The following is a 20,789-nucleotide window of genomic DNA, read 5'->3' on the forward strand; positions in this document are numbered from 1 at the left end:
TCACCAGGTGGTCAGGAAGGCTACTCTGAGTCATGACCTTTGATTTTTTACTCAAAAGACAATAGTGAGTACTCAAGATGTGGAAATACCTGGAGGCAATGGCAACAGCAAACCTAAATAGCTTAAGGATTTTGACTACTGGGGGGTTGTCAATAGTAAACAGAAGAAACAAATTCCTTTGTGATTTTTTAAAATGGAATTTCAGAATTAATTTAAACATCAATTTATGGAAAGCTGATATCTCACCCCTTCTGAAGAAAATAAAACAGTCTAACCGATGAGTGCCATCATATTTCTCTACCACTCACTTCATTTACGCACAATACCTGGTCATCCTTCTGAAACCACTTAGACCTCACTTTGTCCCATTCGAAGCAACTATTAAAACACTTCCCTCAAACCTCTGACCTTGTCACCTCCTTTACCATTATAGCAGAAGATTTTAAAGGGGGAATAAAACTAAGGGATTTTAACATCTCTTTCCTTGTACCATGGAAAGAGAGGTCAGCAACTGATTTCTATTTTATTTATTTATTTAAAGATTTATTTATTTGACAGAGATAGACAGCCAGCGAGAGAGGGAACACAAGCAGGGGAGTGGGAGAGGAAGAAGCAGGCTCCCAGCGGAGTAGCCTGATTTGGGACTCGATCCTGGAACGCCGGGATCACGCCCTGAGCCGAAGGCAGACGACTGCGCTACCCAGGTGCCCCAGCAACTGATTTCTAAAACCTCGGAGGCAATTACAAGTCTTCATAGTAGGAGGGATAAACAGGAAATGTTTTTGAGGGTGAGAGTTGGTAGCACAAGTCTGGTGAGAATATCTGAGTATTCCTCAAAACTGAAATAAATTTTGGGGGTTAAGTTTCAGAGACTTGTACCTCTTCATATACACAAAACTCAGATTAGCGGGAGGGAAGACTAGTGTGTCTGTAGTTTCTGTAGTTCGTGGGGAAGCCTTCATGTGACGGGCATATATGAACATTGCCAGAACTGCTGTTTCTGAGAAAAAGATGTGGGGACCAACACTCAGCAATTCCAATATCAGAACAATGGTAAAGATTGTTGCCATCAGAAACTCTACGCTCATCGAATTTTTTACCACCATAAATAAGGATTAATCTATAATTAATTCTATCTTTGGGCAAGGGTTGAATGGGGATCCTAGAGAAAATAAGATTAAATTTTCTATTTAGTAGGTATGTGGAATTGATTAAAAATTAAATTTCATAAATTTGATTTACAAAAATAAAGAAAAGCCATGATTTACGGCCTAAGGTTTTAAGTTAAAATCCATATGTATAATATTTATCCTCTGCAGATGACCATATTGTTGAGTTCAGAGAGAAAACAGAACTTATCATAGAAGAAATCCTTCAATTCCCTGACTTCAAACAAACATGAGAGTTTCACCAAACTTTTGTTCCTTTATTTCTGCTTAGAAGGAAACAGAAATACTTCCATTTATGTGAAGTTAATCCCTACTCATATTTTGGGAATTAAATCCCCTCCTGCTTCCTAAGAAATCGTGATCTTTTAACTCTAGTCCCCAAATATATGTGACTCCACATCACCCCCAGCTACCTCTTTAGCATTTTCCTGCCCAACACAGGGAAATTTGGTCACTTCCCAATTATATTGCCAACACAGATACCTGGCCCCAAGCTGGGCATGGGGGATATGATTGTGAGAAAGAATCTAGCAAGGAAGACACAATTCAAAAAGTAGTTACAATTACAGAAACAAGCTCTTCTTTGAACACTACCTTTCATTAGCAAAAACTGACATCTTCCCCTCAAACCCTTTAAAAAGGTGGTGGGTAAATACCCTCAGTGTTGTGACTGACTCTTTCAGACTCTTTTCCTTTTATTCTTTCTAAAATCCCAGCTTTGTATCCCATATCTTCAGATTCTATCAACACCATCTTTCACTGCTTTGTTTGGTGACTAATCCTATGTCACTCTACTTTTTTCTTAATGTTTCTAGTCAGTTTCTCCGGTGCTATTTGGATTAGTTTGTCAGGACTGTCATAACAAAGTACTATAGACCAGGTGGCTTCAACAACAGAAATTTATTGCCTCACAGTTTTAGAGGCTGGAAGTCTAAAATCCAAGTGTTGGCAGGTTTGGTTTCTTCTGAAGGCTGTGAGGGAAGGGTCTGTTCCAGGCCTCACTCCTAGGCTGGTAGATGGTCATCTTCTGCCTATGTCTCCTCTCATTATCTTCCTTGGATGTGTCTCTGTGTCCTAATTTCCTCTTCCTATAAGGAAACCCAGCCTAGTGGATTAGAGCCCCCCCTAATGACCTCATTTTAATTTGGTCACCTCTGTAAAGACCTTAGCTCCAATAAAGGTCACATTCTGAGGTACTGGGGGTTGGATTTCAACATAGGAATTTTGGTGGACACAATTCAATTGGTAACACTATTCCTGCCTCATTCAGTGTGTTAAAAACACAAATAGGTAAACCTTCCCACACCCAAGATCTCACTTACTTGAACTCACTAAAGGATTCATTTTCATCCGAGGACCCCTCACTTTGGCACTTTTTAGACCTTGTTATAACCAGTAACAGCCTTGCTGCATTTACTCATTTCACACATTCATTGTCTGACCACTAATATTTCCTATCTTTTCAGGTCATTCTCATTTATGTCTCAACTTCAGCTAAGGTTTTACTCTTCTAAAACTTCTAGTCATGATACCAAGTTTGAATAATCTCCCTCACTCCCTTCATGTTCTGTCTTCTCTTCTTACCCATCTTAAACTCCACTTTTAAGCATTATGATTGTTTGCTTGTGTATACTCTTGGCTCCCTTGCCACATTTTTGCTCTCTTACATTCTTGGCAAAAGCAAACCCTGTTTAAATTCAACTCATACCTACATCAATGCGAATGAATATGCCTGGGTTGCTTAGCAAATGCATTAGTCCCTCCAGTACAATCTCTGTCCTTACTCTTGGCAATTTCTTTATATATGTAGATGTATATTTCATTATACATGTATATGGTCCTTCCAATACTCCAGACTTAGTTCCTTGTCCTTTCTTCCACTAATAGCTTTTTATTCCACCATTCTTTAGCCATTCATTCTCACAGTCTACCTTAGATTTTGTAGTTACTGTTTACTACACATAAGCTCTATTTCTGTCATTGCATTCTCTGATACATACTTTGCCTCTTCTCCTTCCAACTCTCTCCTTTTTAATTTCCATTGGAATTATAATCTGTGAATCCACTACCTTTTTTGTTTACTTCAACCAAAGATGATTTTTCACTTTGTCACCTAAAGGTAGGGTCCATTTTTATATTCATTCTCTTAAATGTATTCCCAATTGCCTTGCCCTTCTCACTTCCTTGTACATCCACCATGACCACGAAGTCCTTCCTATGCATCCCTTTGCAGCAAAACTTTTTGAGAGACATCAGACCTAGTGTCTCTAATTTGTCTTTACCATTTTGTCATAAACCCCTCTAATCTGACATTTTCTACCACCCCTCCAATGAAAGAGTGATGGTCACTGTTTTGTTAAATTCAATTGCCAGTTTTTAATTCTCATGTTATTTGAGCTATTAGTGGCAGTAGATGTAGCTGATCACTCCATTATCTGGATACACTGGATTCCAGGACGCCACACTCACCAGGTTTTCCTACTTCCTTGCCATGGCTCCTTCTTGGTCTCTTTTGCTGGTTTCTTCTCATCTCCCTGATATTTAATGTTGATTTAGTCTTTTGTCTTTATCCCTTTTCTGTCCATACTCATTTCATCAATGATCTTGTTCAGTCTCATAGCTTTAAATATAATACATAAGCTCAGGAACCCCAAATCTACTTTTTCAGTGTATACCTCTTTCCTGAACTCTAGACTTTAATATCTAACTTCCTGTTTTCCATCTTCCTCTCAATGTCTAACAAACATTTGAAGTTCAGTGTGTCTCAAACTGAACTTTTTACCCCCCTTTCCCACCAAATCTGCTTTCCCTATCTCAATGGATGGCCATTCCCTTTTTCCAGTTGCTTAAACCAAAAACCTTGGGGTTCTTCACCCTTTTCTTTTTCTCATAGTTTACTTTCAATCATCAGTGAATCCTGGTACTCGATATTCAAAGTATACCCAGAATTTTCTCCTTCCTACCACCTCCACTTGAAAATACTCTGGGTCCTTGGACCAAAACAAGGACCTCAATAGCAGCCAAAGTGATTACATTAAAACATAGGTTAGCATAGGTGAGATCATGCCATTGCTCTGCTTAAAACTTGCAATGACTTTTCTTTCATTCAGAGTAGAAACAATAATCCTTACTTTGAGTTTAAAAGCCTGAACACAATCTGTCTTGTTTTACCACTTCCACCTCATGTCCTATAACCGATCATTGCTCACTGTGTTTGAACCACAAGAACTTTTTTACTGTTCCTGGAACACCAAATCAGGCTTCCCATAAAGCCTTTGTAGTAGCTATTATCTGTCAGCAATGCTCTTCCTCCAGACATCCACAGGGCTAATTCTTACATTTTTTTCAAGTATTTTCTCAAGTATTACCTTTTCAATGAGGCTTGCTAACCACCTCATTTAAAAATTCAGTCTCTCCAGAATTCATAAACGCTTTTACTAGCTCAGTTGCCTTCTTTCTTTTTTCTTATTACTTATCACCTTCTAACACCCTAATATATCTCCTTATTTTTTTAATGTGTTGTTTATTGCCAGTCTTCCCTATGATAGAACATTAGATCTGTGAGCTAGGGATCTTCATCTATTTGTTCACTAATTTATCACAAATACTGATAAGAGTGTCTGGCACATATTAGGTGCTCAGTAAGTAATGGTCAATAATGGAAAAAATGAGTAGGACTTCTATAAAAAAAATAATACGCTATGTCAATGACAAACAGGGTTACCTAACACAGTCCAAGCAGGGCCATGGAATATGCCTCAAAAAGAATGATACTGAGGCTGAGATACAAAGGATTAGAAGTAGTTACCAGGTAAAGTTGGGGGCTGGGGGATAGATCTTGTCAGAAGAAACTTCATGTGTTAAGGTCCACTGGTGAAAAACCATTAGTGAAAGTTGAGAGGAATTTAGTACTAATGGAACTTAGGAATGTGACTGAAGGGATAGTAAAATACAGGACTAGAAAATTAAGGTAGAATTATTTAAAAAAAAGAAAATAAAACTTTAAAGTGACCTTGTGATTTATCTTCTAAAGTAGGATACTCTTGAGAGTCAACGGGGGCAGTCTTCAATAACGACACCAGGACAATGTATATAAACTGGGACTGTCCTGGGACAACTGGGAATGCCTTGTGCAAACAAGAAATTTTGGCCATCCAAATAATAAGCCATGTAATATTATAAAATTTAGATTTTTTTCCCTTGGATAATAAGAAGCAATTCAAATTATTTTTTTAAAGATTTATTTATTTTAAAGACAAAAAGAGAGAGCACACACATGCGGGGACAGGACAGAGAGAGAGGAAGAGACTCTCAAGCAGACTCCCCACTAAGCACAGAACCCAATGTGGGACTTGATCTCACAATCCTGAGATCATGACCTGAGCTGAAATCAAGAGTCTGATACTTAACCAACTGAGCCACCCAGGCGCCCCAGCAATTCAAATGATTAATGCAGGAGAATGACACCATCAAAATTATATAAAAATTATAATTCTGGTTGCAAGGTGGAGAAGAGTACTTCAGCATGGAAGCATGGAGAGAAGCTTGGTGGGAGGGGGTGATGCTGCAGCTGAGGGGAAGGATGATGGACATTCAGACCATGATCACACAGACAGTGGGCAGAAAGAAGGGAATGACTTTTAGGGATACTTGATAATCTGATTTAATAGAATTGGGTGAATTTTGAGGTATGAGAGGAGAGTAACAGTGAAAAGTCAGAATTGTGACTTTACAAATTATAATGTGTCATCTGTTTTTTAGACAAAAAATGGAGCAGGAAGTAGTTCTGAATGAAGGCAGAAAGATTAGTTCAATTTGAATGTGCAGTGTTGGTTTTTCCTGTAAGGCATCCAGAGAGAAAAAAATAACCAGTATATTGTTGTGAAGAGAAGTTTAAGTTAATGATTTACATAAGAAAAGCATCAATTTTTGGAGGGCAAGTCAATCTGTGGGAGCAGAAGAACATGGTCAATACCATCCTATGCTGTGAAGATGTCCACTGGATTTAGTGACAGAGTGGTGGCTTTGCCAGAGTGGTGATAGAATGACTACAGATTTCAGACTAAACTGGGCAGAGGCATGAGGGGACAATAAGATTTCAAGCTAGCAACTGAAGACAACTATTTCAAGGAATATACCTGTGAAGATGTCAAGCCAAGAGGTCCAGGTGTGTGTGTGTGTGTGTGTGTGTGTGTCTGTGTGTGTCTGTGTGCATGTGTGTGTGTGTGTAGATACAAAGAAAGAGACACATAGAGACAGAGACAGAGAGACAAAGTAGGAGAAATGAGCTGATGATTTTGAAAAAAAAAAATAAAGTTAGGTAATAAGGATGAAATTAAAATAAAAAGTGAGGTCCCAGAGGAGGTAGTAAGTGAAGTCATTACTATTAAAATGTTAAAAGGTGGGGCACCTGGGTGTCTCAGTCGGTTAAGTGTCCACATCTTGGTTTTGGCTCAGGTAATGATCTCAGCATTGTGAGATCGAGCCCTATGTCAGGCTCTATACCCAGCTTGAGATTCTTTCCCCCTCCCTCTTCTTCCTCCTTTGCTCCTTCCCCCTCTTGCTTGCTCTCTTTTTAAAACAAACAAATAAATAAAATCTTTAAAAAATATTAAAAGTTAAAAGAAAGGACACATTATCTTTGGGACAAAAACTAATGTTTGTAGGTTCGTACTTCTATGTCATAAAAGCCAAGTCCAATGGTGAGAATGAGATGGAGGATGGAAGAAGAGTTTTGAGAAAAACAGAATATTTGAAATAGCCTCTGTTGATAACTGCATAGAGAACTTACAAAAGAACTATAAAAGTGTCATGTGCTTATATTCTGATCAGAAATATGAACTAATTGTTGACAATTTTGAATTAACTTAATTTCTTTTTTTTTTAAGATTTTATTTATTTATTTGTCAGAGAGACAGAGAGAGAGAGAGTGAGAGAAAGACAACACAAGCAGGGGGAGTGGCAGGCAGAGGGAGAAGAAGGAAGGGAGGGACTTGCTTCCAAGACCCTGGGATCATGACCTGAGCCAAAAGAAGATGCTAAACGGACTGAGCTACTCAGGCATCCCAAATTAGTTTTATTTCTTCCAATTTAACAGCTTAGAAACTTTGTTCTGTATATTTAGTTACACCAAGTTACACCAATTAGTTTCTAAGTTTGATTTTGATATTTTAACAAACATTGAAGGATATTTATTATGCCTTTTAAAGAAAGAAACTAGGGCACTTGGGTGGCTCAGTCAGTTAAGCGTCTGCTTTTGGCTCAGGTCATGATCTCAGGGTCATGCACATATATATGCATAGGGCTCTCCATTCAGCAGGGTGTCTGCTTTTCCCTCTCCCTCTGTGATCTCTCTCGCTCTCTCTCAAATAAATAAAATCTTTAAAAAAGAAAGAAAGAGAAAGAGAGAAAGAAAGAAAGAAAGAAAGAAAGAAAGAAAGAAAGAGAGAAAGAATGAGAGAAAGAAAGAAAGAGAGAAACTAGTGATATTTTCAAATTTATTTATACTTACCCATGCTGGCAATTATGCTATGTACAGGTAATCGAGAAGGTCCATGATAAAATGACCTTGGTACATTGCTTCTTTTCTGCTGGTCTTGGTTTTTAAATGCTGAATTCTCTTCTTTGGTAATATTAATATAAAAACATATATCTGTGGCATTCATAATATATCGAGGACCTGGATTCAGCAAAATGTTTTTATTATCCTCCCTCCGAACACCAATCAAGCAGACGCCAAACCTTAATTTAAAAAAATAAATAAAAGTTTAAGAATTGTAATTCAGCAAAGCTCTTACATTTTTTGTTTGTTTTTAAGTTTGCATATGTAAGAAAATTAGTAAACTATTATAAGGCAGAGGAAAATTAAAACCCCAAATTGGAGCATTTTAAAGCTTGAAAAGATCCTGAAAGTTCAAGACTCAAGACTCTCAAGACCAAAAAAAAAAAAAAAAAAAAAAAAAAAAAAAAGACTCTTGAGACCTTGAGACTCTCAAAACTTTACTGTTTTTCCAGGAAAAGAAACTATGTCCTTAGTGTGTAGTGAAATCAATTTAGTTGATTATGACATATGTACTTTTTTAAAATAAAGAATAGAAAAAAAGATAATGGAAAACATCAGGATGTGTATCATTAGTAAGGGTAAGAATTTATAATAAATTTTGTGTGTGTGCATATTTTGAGTCTCACCAGAAATGTATATTTTCACTTGGTCAAAAAATATAAAAGCGTATTACTTTAGTCAAAAATGCTTAAAAGTCATTGGCCTAAAGAAAAAGAAACTTACTCAGGGTCACATGAGAAAAAAATCAGGGTCCCTAAATTTCTTTTAGTTCTGTTTCTACCATATTTGGTTTACTCTGAATTTTAGAAAAAAAAATTAATAGTCTGAATAGGTGCATAGCTTAATTGGGAGAAACATCAATCACTAAATGTAATAGATATCAAAAATTTCCTTTATACTATTTCAGGTTATGTTCCAAACACAAAATGTCCTGAATGTTTTTACTTCAATATGTCTTACAGTGTTACAAATGAATCGAGCTTAAAAATATTTTTTAAACATCAAAAGTATACGTATGGATAGAATCATATTGAGAATTATAGTGGAATACATTAAATATTACATTAGGGGAATATCCTAGATATATATACAAACCTTTAAAATGTTATATCAATAATTATAAAACTGATAATTTTCCACTTTCATTATAAACATACATTTTTATTTCTTTAGTCAATTATTTTTCCCAAAAGGAAAATTATTATGTTCCATGTTTGAATTAGAAGGTACTGTTGTTTACTTTTTAATTTATTTCTCTGCCCAAAGCAAGTTTTTTTAAACGTCTAGATTTTACAAATGTTATTATGACTTTGTTGATTTTTAATCAGCACTTTAAAATTAGATCTCTAAAGAAGATTCATTTTCATATATTTTTGAATTCTTAATGGATTATAATATTTTAAAGATGACTTAAAAGTTACTAAAGTCAATATTCCTACTAAATTATACTTTAACCTAACACTCTTAACGTGTAAAGACCCTACAGAGGTTCAGAGTTCAAATGTCTCAATAATTATGTTAAAAATTCCAGAATACTTGCAGCTTGTGAGCACCAATATGGGCTGTAGTTTAGAAAACTGTGTTTAAAGGGGATGATTGATTTATATTTTAAGTCCACTCTGGAAGCAGAAACATACTTTTTGTGTGCATGAAAAGAAGCATATGTAAAACTCTTTCCTTCATATTCAGCAAAAAATGTACTTTCTTCCAAAACAATGTGATACACTTCATTGCCAGAGCATCGACCGTACATCTTCTGCCACTGTTCTGGCGACTGCTGGCCTTCTCTGCAACAAAAGCACACACACATACACACACACAAAGAGGAAAACGGGCAGTGAATGCAGTTAAAAAGGCAGTTTTCATACGTAATCTGGTTTCCCTACAGGAAGAATCGGTGAGCACAGTTCAAAGAAGTCTATGTGTGGGGCTCTAAATGATGATATTATTTACAAATACTTACAAAGAATTACTACAGAAATTTTGAAACGAACACCATATATGAATTTGAAAGACGGCAGATCCCTAGGAAGTAGTTCTTCATAATCCAGTTAACGAAAGCATGTATCCTGACTGTGAACCAATAAGATAAAGCATTTCATTTTAATTTCTGTTTATGTATGTCCTGTCATGCACGTCCTATATAGTACACTTGTTTTATAGTCTAAATAAATAAATAAATAGTGTGGCCCACTTCATCTCATTTAGGATACTTGTTTGGTCCTGGTAGGTGACTGATTTGGCTTTGTATTTATAATTATAAATACACACATGTCAACTTATCAATTTGATTTCACAGAAAATATACTCTTAATTTCTGTCCATATCATAGCAATGGTTTTCTTCCACTTGTGTAGCAGTTAAGAAAAAATACCTCTTCACGATAAAACGGTCTTCAAAGAGATCCCCAGAAGTATTTTTTAAAAGAATGTAAGTTTATCACAGAAAGTAGAGTTTGTATTTTCTGCAATGTTTTGCTTGGTGGCCTTAGAAATAAATAAATAAATAAATAAATAGATAGATAGATAGATAAATAAAATAAAAAAGTCAACCTATGAAAAATGAATTGTGAATATATTCTTTCCCATTTTTTATAGTAAATTTAACTTTTTCTGAATAAAGCTTATGGAGTCTATAAATACAAGAAATGCATTTTAAAAAGGAAAGTGATATATAAATATCAAAATATTTCATCATAATGTCTGTAGATTCTGAATGGATAAAAGCAGATAACAAATCATATCTATCATACTTAGGGTTTAAAAAACCATTTTAGGGGTGCCTGGGTGGCACAGTCGTTAAGCGTCTGCCTTCGGCTCAGGGCCTGATCCCAGCGTTCTGGGATCGAGCCCCACGTCAGGCTCCTCCACTGGGAGCCTGCTTCTTCCTCTCCCACTCCCCCTGCTTGCATTCCCTCTCTCACTGGCTGTCTCTCTCTGTCAAATAAATAAATAAAATCTTTAAAAAAAATAAAAATAAAAAAAACATTTTAAAATATGAGTTTTATCTAAAGGATTATTAAAGATAATACATTTATTAATATTTTCAAAGAGTCAATAAATTTTTAAAATCACATATTTTCCAGGTATGCTTAACTTTACTTCATTCTTTCTTAATTGTGGTTAAGAGTCAATTAAGAGTCAAAAGCACATGGGGTGCCTGGGTGGCTTAGTTGGTTGAACTTTGAACACTAGACTCTTGATTTCGGCTCAGGTCATGATCTCAGGGTCATGATCTTGAGCCCTACCTTGAGCCCTGCTTCCAGCTCTGTGCTGGGGTATGGGGGGTGGTGCTTGAGATTGTCTCCCTTCCCCTCCCCCTCCCCCACTCATGCATGTGTGCATGCGTGCGCTCTCTCTCTCTAAAATAAATAAAGAAAACCTTAAAAAAAAAAAAAAGAGTCAAGGGCTTGGACCCTGAAGTCTGATCACCTGATCTGAATCTTAATTCTGCAACCTCGAGTTGTTAAGTAACTTCTGAGTGATTCTCTACCTCTTCTGTGAAAAATAGCACCAGCCTCACTGGGTTAGATAAAATGAAGTAATACAAACAAGTCACTCAGCAGTTGTTGGGACCATAGTAATCACTCAGTAAATGTTAGCTTCCACTATTTTACTTTACACCTTCCTCATTGATAAATTTTGGAGCCAATTTCAACATGTCTAGTCAACCTACACTAACACTCCTAAAACCTTTACTCATTTTTCTTTAATGTTAATATGTTTTTGGAAATAGGAAAATAAAATAAAACAGACCACTTCTGACTATTGACTGTGTCTGGAGATACCTAACTACTACTTCCCAAGAATAATTTTTCCTGGTGGAGAAAACATTCCCTTTGGCAAACAAAAATAAAATTGTCTTTGTTATGCTCTATAGTCTTCTTGGCAAGATGATACTTGGCATAGATAGATTCCTTTTAAAGGGCTGGAAATGTAAGAGAAGATGACAATAATTCATCAGGGTTTGTTTGAGATCCAAAAGGTAGCATGGAGTGAAATCACTGTCACACAGGGGTACTAAAAGCTATTCAAGAGAATCATAAATCTAAGTCCAGGGGCTGAAATGGGCATACAATGATGTAACTTGGAAGCGAACAGAAAAGGAGGATTAGACAAGGACATTTCAGGTGGATTTCCCTAAATCATTTGCTTGTTCTCATACTATTTTATGCTTCCACCTCCAGAAGACCTCTTTATGTTCTTCAAATATCCCGAATAGGTAACCAAGAATCTTTAAATTCTGCTGATTGTAAATACACAAAATTTTCTCCTTTTAGCTCGTGTTAATTGTTTGAGAAATGTAGGAAATTAGTAATGTCATTTAATACTAATGGCTATGTCCAGTTCCCACTTATTAATCCCTACATGAAATATTCATCGAGCACTCATGCTGTGTCAGGGAGAGCTCCAGATTCAAAAAGTTATGGCAGTTAACAAACAAGACAAAAATGTTTTCTTGTTTGGAGGCTCTAGTGAAGGAAGACTGACAATAAAAGAAGCAAACTGTGTTATGTGTTAGGAGTGAGAAGTGATAGAAAAATCAAAGAGGGAAATAATTTTGGGGAGTGAACTGGAATGTAAATGGTATAGTTGAGGAAGGCATCACTGAGAGGTTGACATTTGAGTAAAAGTTTTCAAGAGTTGTAGAGGCAACCACATGGGTACCCAGGATAATATTGGTCCAGCAGAAGTAGCCACGAGTACTTTCCTGAGGCAGAGGAATAACTGACATGGCTAAGGAAAAGCAAGGAGGCCAGTTTAGCTGGAGTTGAGGGAGGAGAAAAAAATGAGGCCAGAAAGGTAACAGGGAAGGGAGAGGGGTCACATAGAGATTTATAAAAGTCTACAATGACTTGGACCTGTACTTGGGATGATTTGGCAGCCACTGGAGGATTTCAAAGATGGGTGCAAAAGATTCTGACTTAAAGTTTACAAAAATGCCCCTAGGTTATGGTGCTGAGAAGAGATTAAAGAAGAGTTAATGACCAATGAGGAGGTTACTGCAAAGATCCACGAGATGATAATAGTTTGGACCAGACTAGACTTGGTCCTGAATGTAGACCAGAAAGGATTTGCTAATGGAAGAGGATAAAAATCGTAAGTATCCATGTCCATCAGAAATATGGATGGATAGATAAATAAATGAATAAATAAACGAATAAATAAATAAGTCAATGAAATCCATACAGGTAAGAGTGAAAATGTAAGCACTACTGCTTATAAAACATCATGGAGAAATCTCATAAAAGAAGTGATTTTGGATGTGTCATTTAGCTAACTAGGTCCTAGAAAGAAAAAAGTCAATCAGAGATAGTATATGTAGGCTTCAGAAACATTTGGAATGTTTATGTTTTAAATCTGAAATGCTAGGTACATGAATGTTCATGATAATATCCTTATAACGTGCTAATGTATGAAATATTTCTAATTGCATCACAAAAAAGAAAAACAGGTCTAACTCAAAAAGAAATTTGTAACTCATGTTCATTGCAGCACTGTTTACCTTAGGCAAGACAGGGAAACAACTGAAGTATTTGTAGATGGATGAATGAATAAAGAAAATGTGGAGTAAATATATATAATGAATTACCATCTAGGTATAAAAAGGAAATCCTGCCATTTGTGACAACGTGGATGGACCCTGAAGATAATAGCTCAGTGAAATAAGTCAGACCAAGAAACATCATACGATTTCATTTATATGTAGAATTAAAAAAAACAGAAACAAAAAATGAACTCAGAGATTTAGAGAACAGCCTAGTGGTTGCCAGAGGGGGGAGGTGAGGAGGTGGGTGAAATGGGTGAAAATGAGCAAAAAGTCCAAACTTTTAGTTGTAAAATAAGTAAGTCCTGGGAATATAATGCACAGCATAGTAACTATAGTTAATAATACTGTGTTATATATTTGAAAGCTACTAACAGAGTAAATCTTAAAAGTTCTGCTTACAAGGAAAAAAATTATAAGTATGTGTGATGATGGATGGACTTATTGTCATGATGCTTTTTCTTTCTCTCTCTCTTTCTCTAAATATATACATATATGTATATATACACATAATTCTATATAGAATTACTATAGTGTACACCTGAAACTAATGTAATGTTACATGCCAACTATTTCTGAATTTTTAAAAAGGGCGTTTTATGGCCTATAGATGTGTAAAAAAGACTTGTCTTCAACTTACTATTCTACCTAAATTTTCTCTTGGTCTTATCTTACTTTATGTTTCTAGGCAGAATTAATTCAAGATTATTTTTGAATGGAGGAAAACAATCACATAAATAAAAAGATATTTCCAAACGTCTTATATAAGAGAATTCTTTAATTCCACCATCTAAGTGGCTCTGAAACTCACCACTTGTCTCTTTCTCCATCAATTCTTACACTCTTAAAATAGTCCTAACCCATCTTCTTGCCTCCTTGCCTCCAGTATTGGCCATTACAAATCAATTTATGGTGCTGTCATAAGAGTAAATTTCAAAATCTCAAATCAGTTCATGTTATTTTTCTGTTGAAAATGTTTAAAGGACTTCCTCCTTCCATTTTAAAATGGTGAACCTCCTTATCATCATTACAAAGCCCTCCTGATCTATGCTGTGCCTGTCTTTCTAATTTCTTTTGTTACTTCTGTCTTCTTTCTCTTGTGTGCTCCAGCCATGAGCATTCCTTAATTTACCCTGAACAAGAAACTCTTTCTTATCCTTTGGCCTTTTCACAATGTTGTTCCTTCTATCTCCTACACTCTACTCATTCTTTGACCTACAGCTTACTCATTTCTTTCTCAGCTTTGCAGGGCTGTACTTTTTTCATGATACTATAACCCTAAATTGTATTAATTACTCCTTAATGTCTTGCTTACCCTGTGAAATAAGCCACATGAGGAAACGGATCATGTCTTGTTTACCGCTGTATTTTTGAGACCCTGACATCCATTCTGACACAGAGTAAGTGCTTAATAAATGTTTGGTTAAATGAGCAAAGAATAATCTAACAATGTTCTTCATGCTTAATTACTAAATGTTCAGCTTTCCTAACTATATAATACCTGTCTCCTTCACCAGAATCATTCTTCAGGTCTAACCAACTACTTTTCCTATGATGAATTTCTCATTAGAACTAGAAAAAAAAATCACTGAGTTCCTCAATCGCTAATGGACATGAAATAAATTTAACCTCAGCAACAGTAAAAACACAAAAGATATTAGGGACAAAAAGAACAGAATGGAAAGCTTAGTGAAAATTACAAAAAGCCATTTAATGAAGATTTAAGATGTGTTTACATTAATCAAATGAACTTTTGGAGAAAATAACTGGCTTGTGCATTTATTGTCAACCTCAAAGTATACTCCAACCTGTAAAATAGTACAGTCTAATTTATTTCATACCCTTTTAAGGCTGCTCTACCATTTTCACTGAAAACTCAATGGTAATCTGTCCTTCTTAGGCAGGTTTATGTCTATCTTCATTTTCAAAATAATTGACAGCTCCAGCTGCTTATAAAGGTATTAGCAGAAAAAGAAAGAAAACAATAATAAGAATATGAAAATTACATGGATTATGGAATATCAGTATATGCTTGATACTTGAAAGAACTGTTTGAGATGTCTATTCCCCTAAATAAAGGGACATGCTATAGAATTCATGCACCCAAAACCATAGACATGACAGCCTTGGAAAAACTTTGATGAGGCAACTTATAAGGACACAAAGCTTGTGTCTGAATTTCAAACACTACACAAATGTCTAAGTGAGAAAAAAATTTTTTATAAACGGAAGTGGAAGGAAAGATGATTGCTTAAGAGAAAGGGAAAAAAAATGTCTAGTCAAATAAATTACAAACCCCACATCAAAGTCTTCAAGAGCTTGTAGCCTGCAATCATGTCCTGTCAATTCCCCCATTTCTGTGACATAATAAAGTCTTGGGTGAGTACCTTTCTTTCAAATAATGTTCAGTTATTAAAAAGCTCAGTTCCACCCAATCTGAAACTCCAGTCTTACCATCTCAGGCTTATTCTCCCTGGGATATTGCTACTCTTCAAAGTAACTCTACCTGGTCATCACCATCCTCTATGAAGGGTTCTTATAGGCACACGTGAATACCCTTTATGGGGAGTGTGGAGTGAGCCTCGGTATATGATCACTGGTAAGCAAGAAACTCTCTTCCACTTTCCCTCATCTTATTTCCCGGTGGTACATCTTGAGTTTTCTTACATTGTGGCCAACACACTTAGATGGGGTACCAGAAATATGGCTCAAATCTTTTTAAGCTATCAATTGTGCTGTGGAAAACCCATGTGTGGGACTGAAGGATGCTGTCTAGCTCTATCATTTTTCTCTAATTCTTTATTCCTCACGTTCAAATAATCACAGGAAACTATATAAGCAAATGTCTAACTAGGGAGCAAGATGCTAGTTCCCACTTCCTGCAGAAATTCCTATTCTCCATGAGTGATAGGTAATTCTTTTGTACTTTCGCTCACGTGGCTGGGGGTAGGTGCAAGAGTACTGTGCTACTCTATCCATTCCCCTCTCTGATCTTATCTATGGAAAGGTGAGGAGAATTGACAACTGGATACTCGACTATTCTTTGTCCTCAATTTTGAGTTATAGTTACCAATTCTGAGACATGAAAAGTCCCTCTCAATATAATAAGTATTAGTTTAAAAAAAGTATGTTTGTTCTATTCTGTTTATTTTTCCCAAGTTATAAATATCATTTGGTCCAGTTAACTTCCTGATGGTGCATAAATCAATTTTGACAACTGAACTTATTTTTCTTTTAAATGCAAGTATCACATTCCTCATTAATCTATGATTACACCTTCAAGGAAAATGGGTATTTATTGCCAGAAAGCAAATTAACTCACATACCAACCTGCTGTGCTTCAACACGACCAACAGAGTGGATGGAGGACTAGTGAGTAAGTACTTGGGTCTGCTCTTTGTAGAAATGTATTTTAATACAGGCCTCTGAATACAGTAAAAGAAACTTTTGTAATTTTGCTTTTTAAAAGTTTCCCCACATCAAATTTTCACAAAAGAAAGGAAAAAAAAGGATTTAACTGGAATTTCTTGTTCCAGATACAATAAGTTGAAATTGTGTTATTGAATTGTATTATGGTACTCTGCTCAGTAATATAGCTGGCATTAAAAAAACGAAAGAAGGGGAGCCTGGGTGGCTCAGTTGGTTGAGCTGCCAACTTGCTTTTGGCTCAGGTCAAGGTAAGAATGAGCTCCATGTTGGGCTCCATGCTCAGCAGGGAGCCTGCTTGATATTCTCTCCCTCTGCCTCTCCGCGCCCCCCCCCCCCCCCGTGCACGCAGGCGTGCACTCTCTCACTCTCAAATAAATAAATAAATAAATAAATAAATAAATCTTCAAAAAAGTGTTCTGAAAATAAAACAAAACAACACCAACAACCAAATACAAACAAAAGCAGCATAAAACCTTATTCTACTGGCAAATTCCTATTTTTTTTTAAAGATTTTATTTATTTATTTGACAGAGATAGAGACAGCCAGCGAGAGAGGGAACACAAGCAGGGGGAGTGGGAGAGGAAGAAGCAGGCTCATAGTGGAGGAGCCTGACGTGGGGCTCGATCCCGGAACGCCGGGATCACGCCCTGAGCCGAAGGCAGATGCTTAACCGCTGTGCCACCCAGGCGCCCCAAATTCCTATTTTTTATAAAGATGTATGGCATTTTGTTTTTTGGGATTTTTTCTGAAAACTTATACTAGTCACTTCTAGAAAATAAAATTTGATTTTACTTTTATATTGTCTCTATGCATACGAGGATACCACCAAACTATAGGTAAACTCAAGAATAAGCATGGTATTATTAAGTACTACCTTCAAGGTTATAAAATGTAATTATTAGTAGGAAACCACCTCTTTCACAATATTATGTTTGTTGTCTTAAACACCTCTGCATTTTAATCATTGGATTTAGTTTTGCTGGTATATTTTGTTCTCTTCAATCCTGAATAATGTAGCTAAATATACAGTAAATGATCAGTTTCAGATTCACCAAAATTGACACAGATCACCAAATTAGTTATTTTTATACACTTATTTTGGTTATCAAACTAAATTATTTTCACATCAGTGAGAATAAAGAGCACCTTGTCACAGGGATTTTTGATATAAAATCCATTCTTTGCTATGTAATAAAAGACTTTACATATATCTAGGTGGAAATTTTTGCCTTAGGAAAAGAATGTCATTTAGATTCATACTTGAAATGTTAAATAAAATAAAATTTCCTTATTGATGCTTCATTTTAAAGATTAGGTTTTGTTTTTCTTTTTTAAGATTTTATTTATTTGACAGAGAGAGACATAGTGAGAGAGGGAACACAAGCAGGGGAAGTGGGAGAAGGAGAAGCAGGCTTCCCGCTGAGTAGGGAGCCTGATGAGGGGCTCGATTCCAGGACCCTGGGATCACACCCTGAGCAGAAGGCAGACGCTTAACAAATGAACCACTCAGGCGCCCCAAGATTAGGTATTTACTACTTCATTATATTGATTAAAAGTAGATTTAAAACTCAAAGTCTTAAATCTAATTAAAATTAATACACTTTATTTAATTCTATACACTTGTATTTCCCCAATTTAATATCTGCTTGGTTGCACATAGTTGTTTATATTCTTTACATGGTGCTTTTCTGCAAACACACATGAACTGCATTAATTCATAATGGTCCCGAACTGTTACATTACTTAAATATCAAATTATTTAAATGATATTACAATCTTGCCTTTACTATTAATGTCAGGAATCTACAGTTAACACTGTAGGCCAAAGAAAAGATTTTGACAAATTGTAGGCTGTGTCACTGGAAACATAATCGTAATTCATGGGTGGAGAGGGTATATTAGAGTATACAGAAGCTTGCAAAACAGGGGAGTTTCAAAAGAAACAGCTAACACACAACTCTGATGAACATTTATTCTTGCTAGTCTGCAGACAGAACTGACATACAAGTATGGGTATCTTATCTAAGAAGGAAAGTATTCAAGATCTCTAAATAGAAAAAGTAATAAAACACAAGATTATGATGCCTCAGTCTACTAGGAAGAGGCTTATGTATTCCTACTCACCATACATCAAAACAGAAATCTGAGTTCTAAGATTAAATCAAGATAGTGTTTGCTAATCAATTTTCTACCGCTAGATGGAACTGGAAAGCTATTTGCCATTCTCAGGACAGGAAAAAATTGTTGTGGTGGTGGAGAAAACAGAAAAATACCATATAGCTTTCAAACATTATTAATAGTGAACTTAAACAAGGAACACTCTTTTGAAAGGAATCTATGTCATGAAGAAATGAAATAGAGCTCAACTGTTAAATTTGAAAGATTGTATATACTTGAAGGTGGCCAAAATTATCTTTGAAGTTAGTCTTTTAAAAACTCCAATGTAATTTTCCAAAGTGCTCACTTAATTCAAGAACCTGCCTAATTATCACACACCAAAAAACTGTAAAGATTTTTAATCTACTTTTTTTTTTTAAAGATTTATTTATTTGCGAGTGAGAGTGAGACAGAGATGGGGGGGGTGGAGGGGGGTGGTAAAAGGGCAGCAGGAGAGGGAGAGAGAGTCTCAAGCAGATTCTGTGCTCAGTGTGGAGCCTGATGCAGGGGTTTGATCCCACAGCCCCATGACCCTGGGATCATGACCTGAGCTGAAACCTAGAGTGGGATGCTTAACGAACTGCATCTCCCAGGTGACCCAATATTTTTCATCTGCTTTTCAAACTGTCAGGTGAAAAAGTAAATTCCTCTGTCATCATAAGCATCATTCTCAGCTCTTTAACTCCACTATCAAGTAAATCATAGCCTGCTGATTTTAAACTGTTCTCCTTCAGCATTAATAAAAATTCATAACTAAAATGTAGTCACCCCTTTCTCTCTTTCTCAGAACACAGCCGGTTTGCTTAGTGAAGACCATACGCTTAGCTTTGGGTCAAGTGCTTTGTGCCCTTGTACATTTATATAGCACCACTATATCCATCCCTTTAGTTTAGAACACCACTGTGAATTTCCCAGGAGAGTTATATACCATAAATATTAATATTTTGGAATATAGGAGCTTTAGAAGCTCCTATTTTGTTATTTACATTTTATCATTTGAGTATTTTTTTGTCCATTTAAAATTATTTGTAACTAGATTTGTTTACTGTCTCTCCATGTTGTCATTCAATTTATTCTCAAGGTATGCAAGCTAATCTTACCATAGACAAAAGGTATTTAACTAATAAATCTACTAGGTGAAATTTACAGTATGTTTACATATTCTTTTCTTTTTGGTAATAGTCATTGTAACAGGTGTGAGGTGGTAATCTCGTGGTTTATTTTTTTTTTCCTTGATGATTAGTGATGGTGAGCACCCTTTCATACCTGTTGACCACCTATATGTCTTCTTTGAAAAATATCTATTCAGATCCTCTGCTAATATTTTAATCAGGTTTCTTTTTTCTTTTCTTTTCTTTTCTTTTTTTCTTTCTTTCTTTCTTTCTTTCTTTCTTTCTTTCTTTCTTTCTTTCTGTTGTTGAGTTGTAGGAAGTTACAGAATTTTATTAAATTTTAATTTCAGCACCCTGTCAATTTCAAAAGGTCTTTTTTACTTTCTATTTCTCCACCATAACTCCTGTTCTTCCTAAATCTAGAATAATAATTATAATAATTTAAGCTATTCTAGATTTGTGTATTTATTTATTATGGCTTTTTTATTATTATTAAGGAGAAGATAAGATCCTCCAGAAATATAATCAACAGAATCTAAGTAAAAATTCTGAAAATTTAAAATTCTACAAATAAAAAAATTTCAGCATTTTATTCCTTTGAACAGCCATCATCACCCTTTTATAATTCTTCAATGTTCTTCTATACTATTATTTATACCTATTTATCAAAAATACATTAAAAATATTTACTCATTTACTTAGGCTCTCCTTGCTTCAAAAAATATATTTAATTCTATTTTCAAATGTGATTTTTTTTTTTACTAGTGAGTAAAAAACCAACCCTCCCTATAGATCCAAAAAAATTCCAGTGA

General features: G+C 35.5%; 1 protein-coding gene across 3 annotated transcripts in view; it reads right to left on the reverse strand.

The window, feature by feature from the left end:
• KCNT2 (potassium sodium-activated channel subfamily T member 2) overlaps window positions 1–20,789 on the reverse strand; it is a 344,368-nt gene that overhangs the window by 95,859 nt on the left and 227,720 nt on the right. For 2 of the 3 annotated variants that reach the window (XM_008710516.1, XM_008710515.1), the window contains exons 15-16: window positions 9,369–9,518; window positions 7,681–7,910 (exon numbers count right to left, since the gene is read on the reverse strand). In XM_008710516.1, the coding sequence (XP_008708738.1) occupies window positions 7,681–7,910; window positions 9,369–9,518 (380 nt within the window). The remainder of the gene's footprint in view (window positions 1–7,680; window positions 7,911–9,368; window positions 9,519–20,789) is intronic. The other variant, XM_008710517.1, reaches the window with a different exon arrangement.

This window comes from Ursus maritimus, unplaced genomic scaffold (genome assembly GCF_017311325.1).
Source record: "Ursus maritimus isolate PB19 unplaced genomic scaffold, ASM1731132v1 scaffold_2, whole genome shotgun sequence".
Lineage (NCBI taxonomy): Eukaryota > Metazoa > Chordata > Mammalia > Carnivora > Ursidae > Ursus > Ursus maritimus.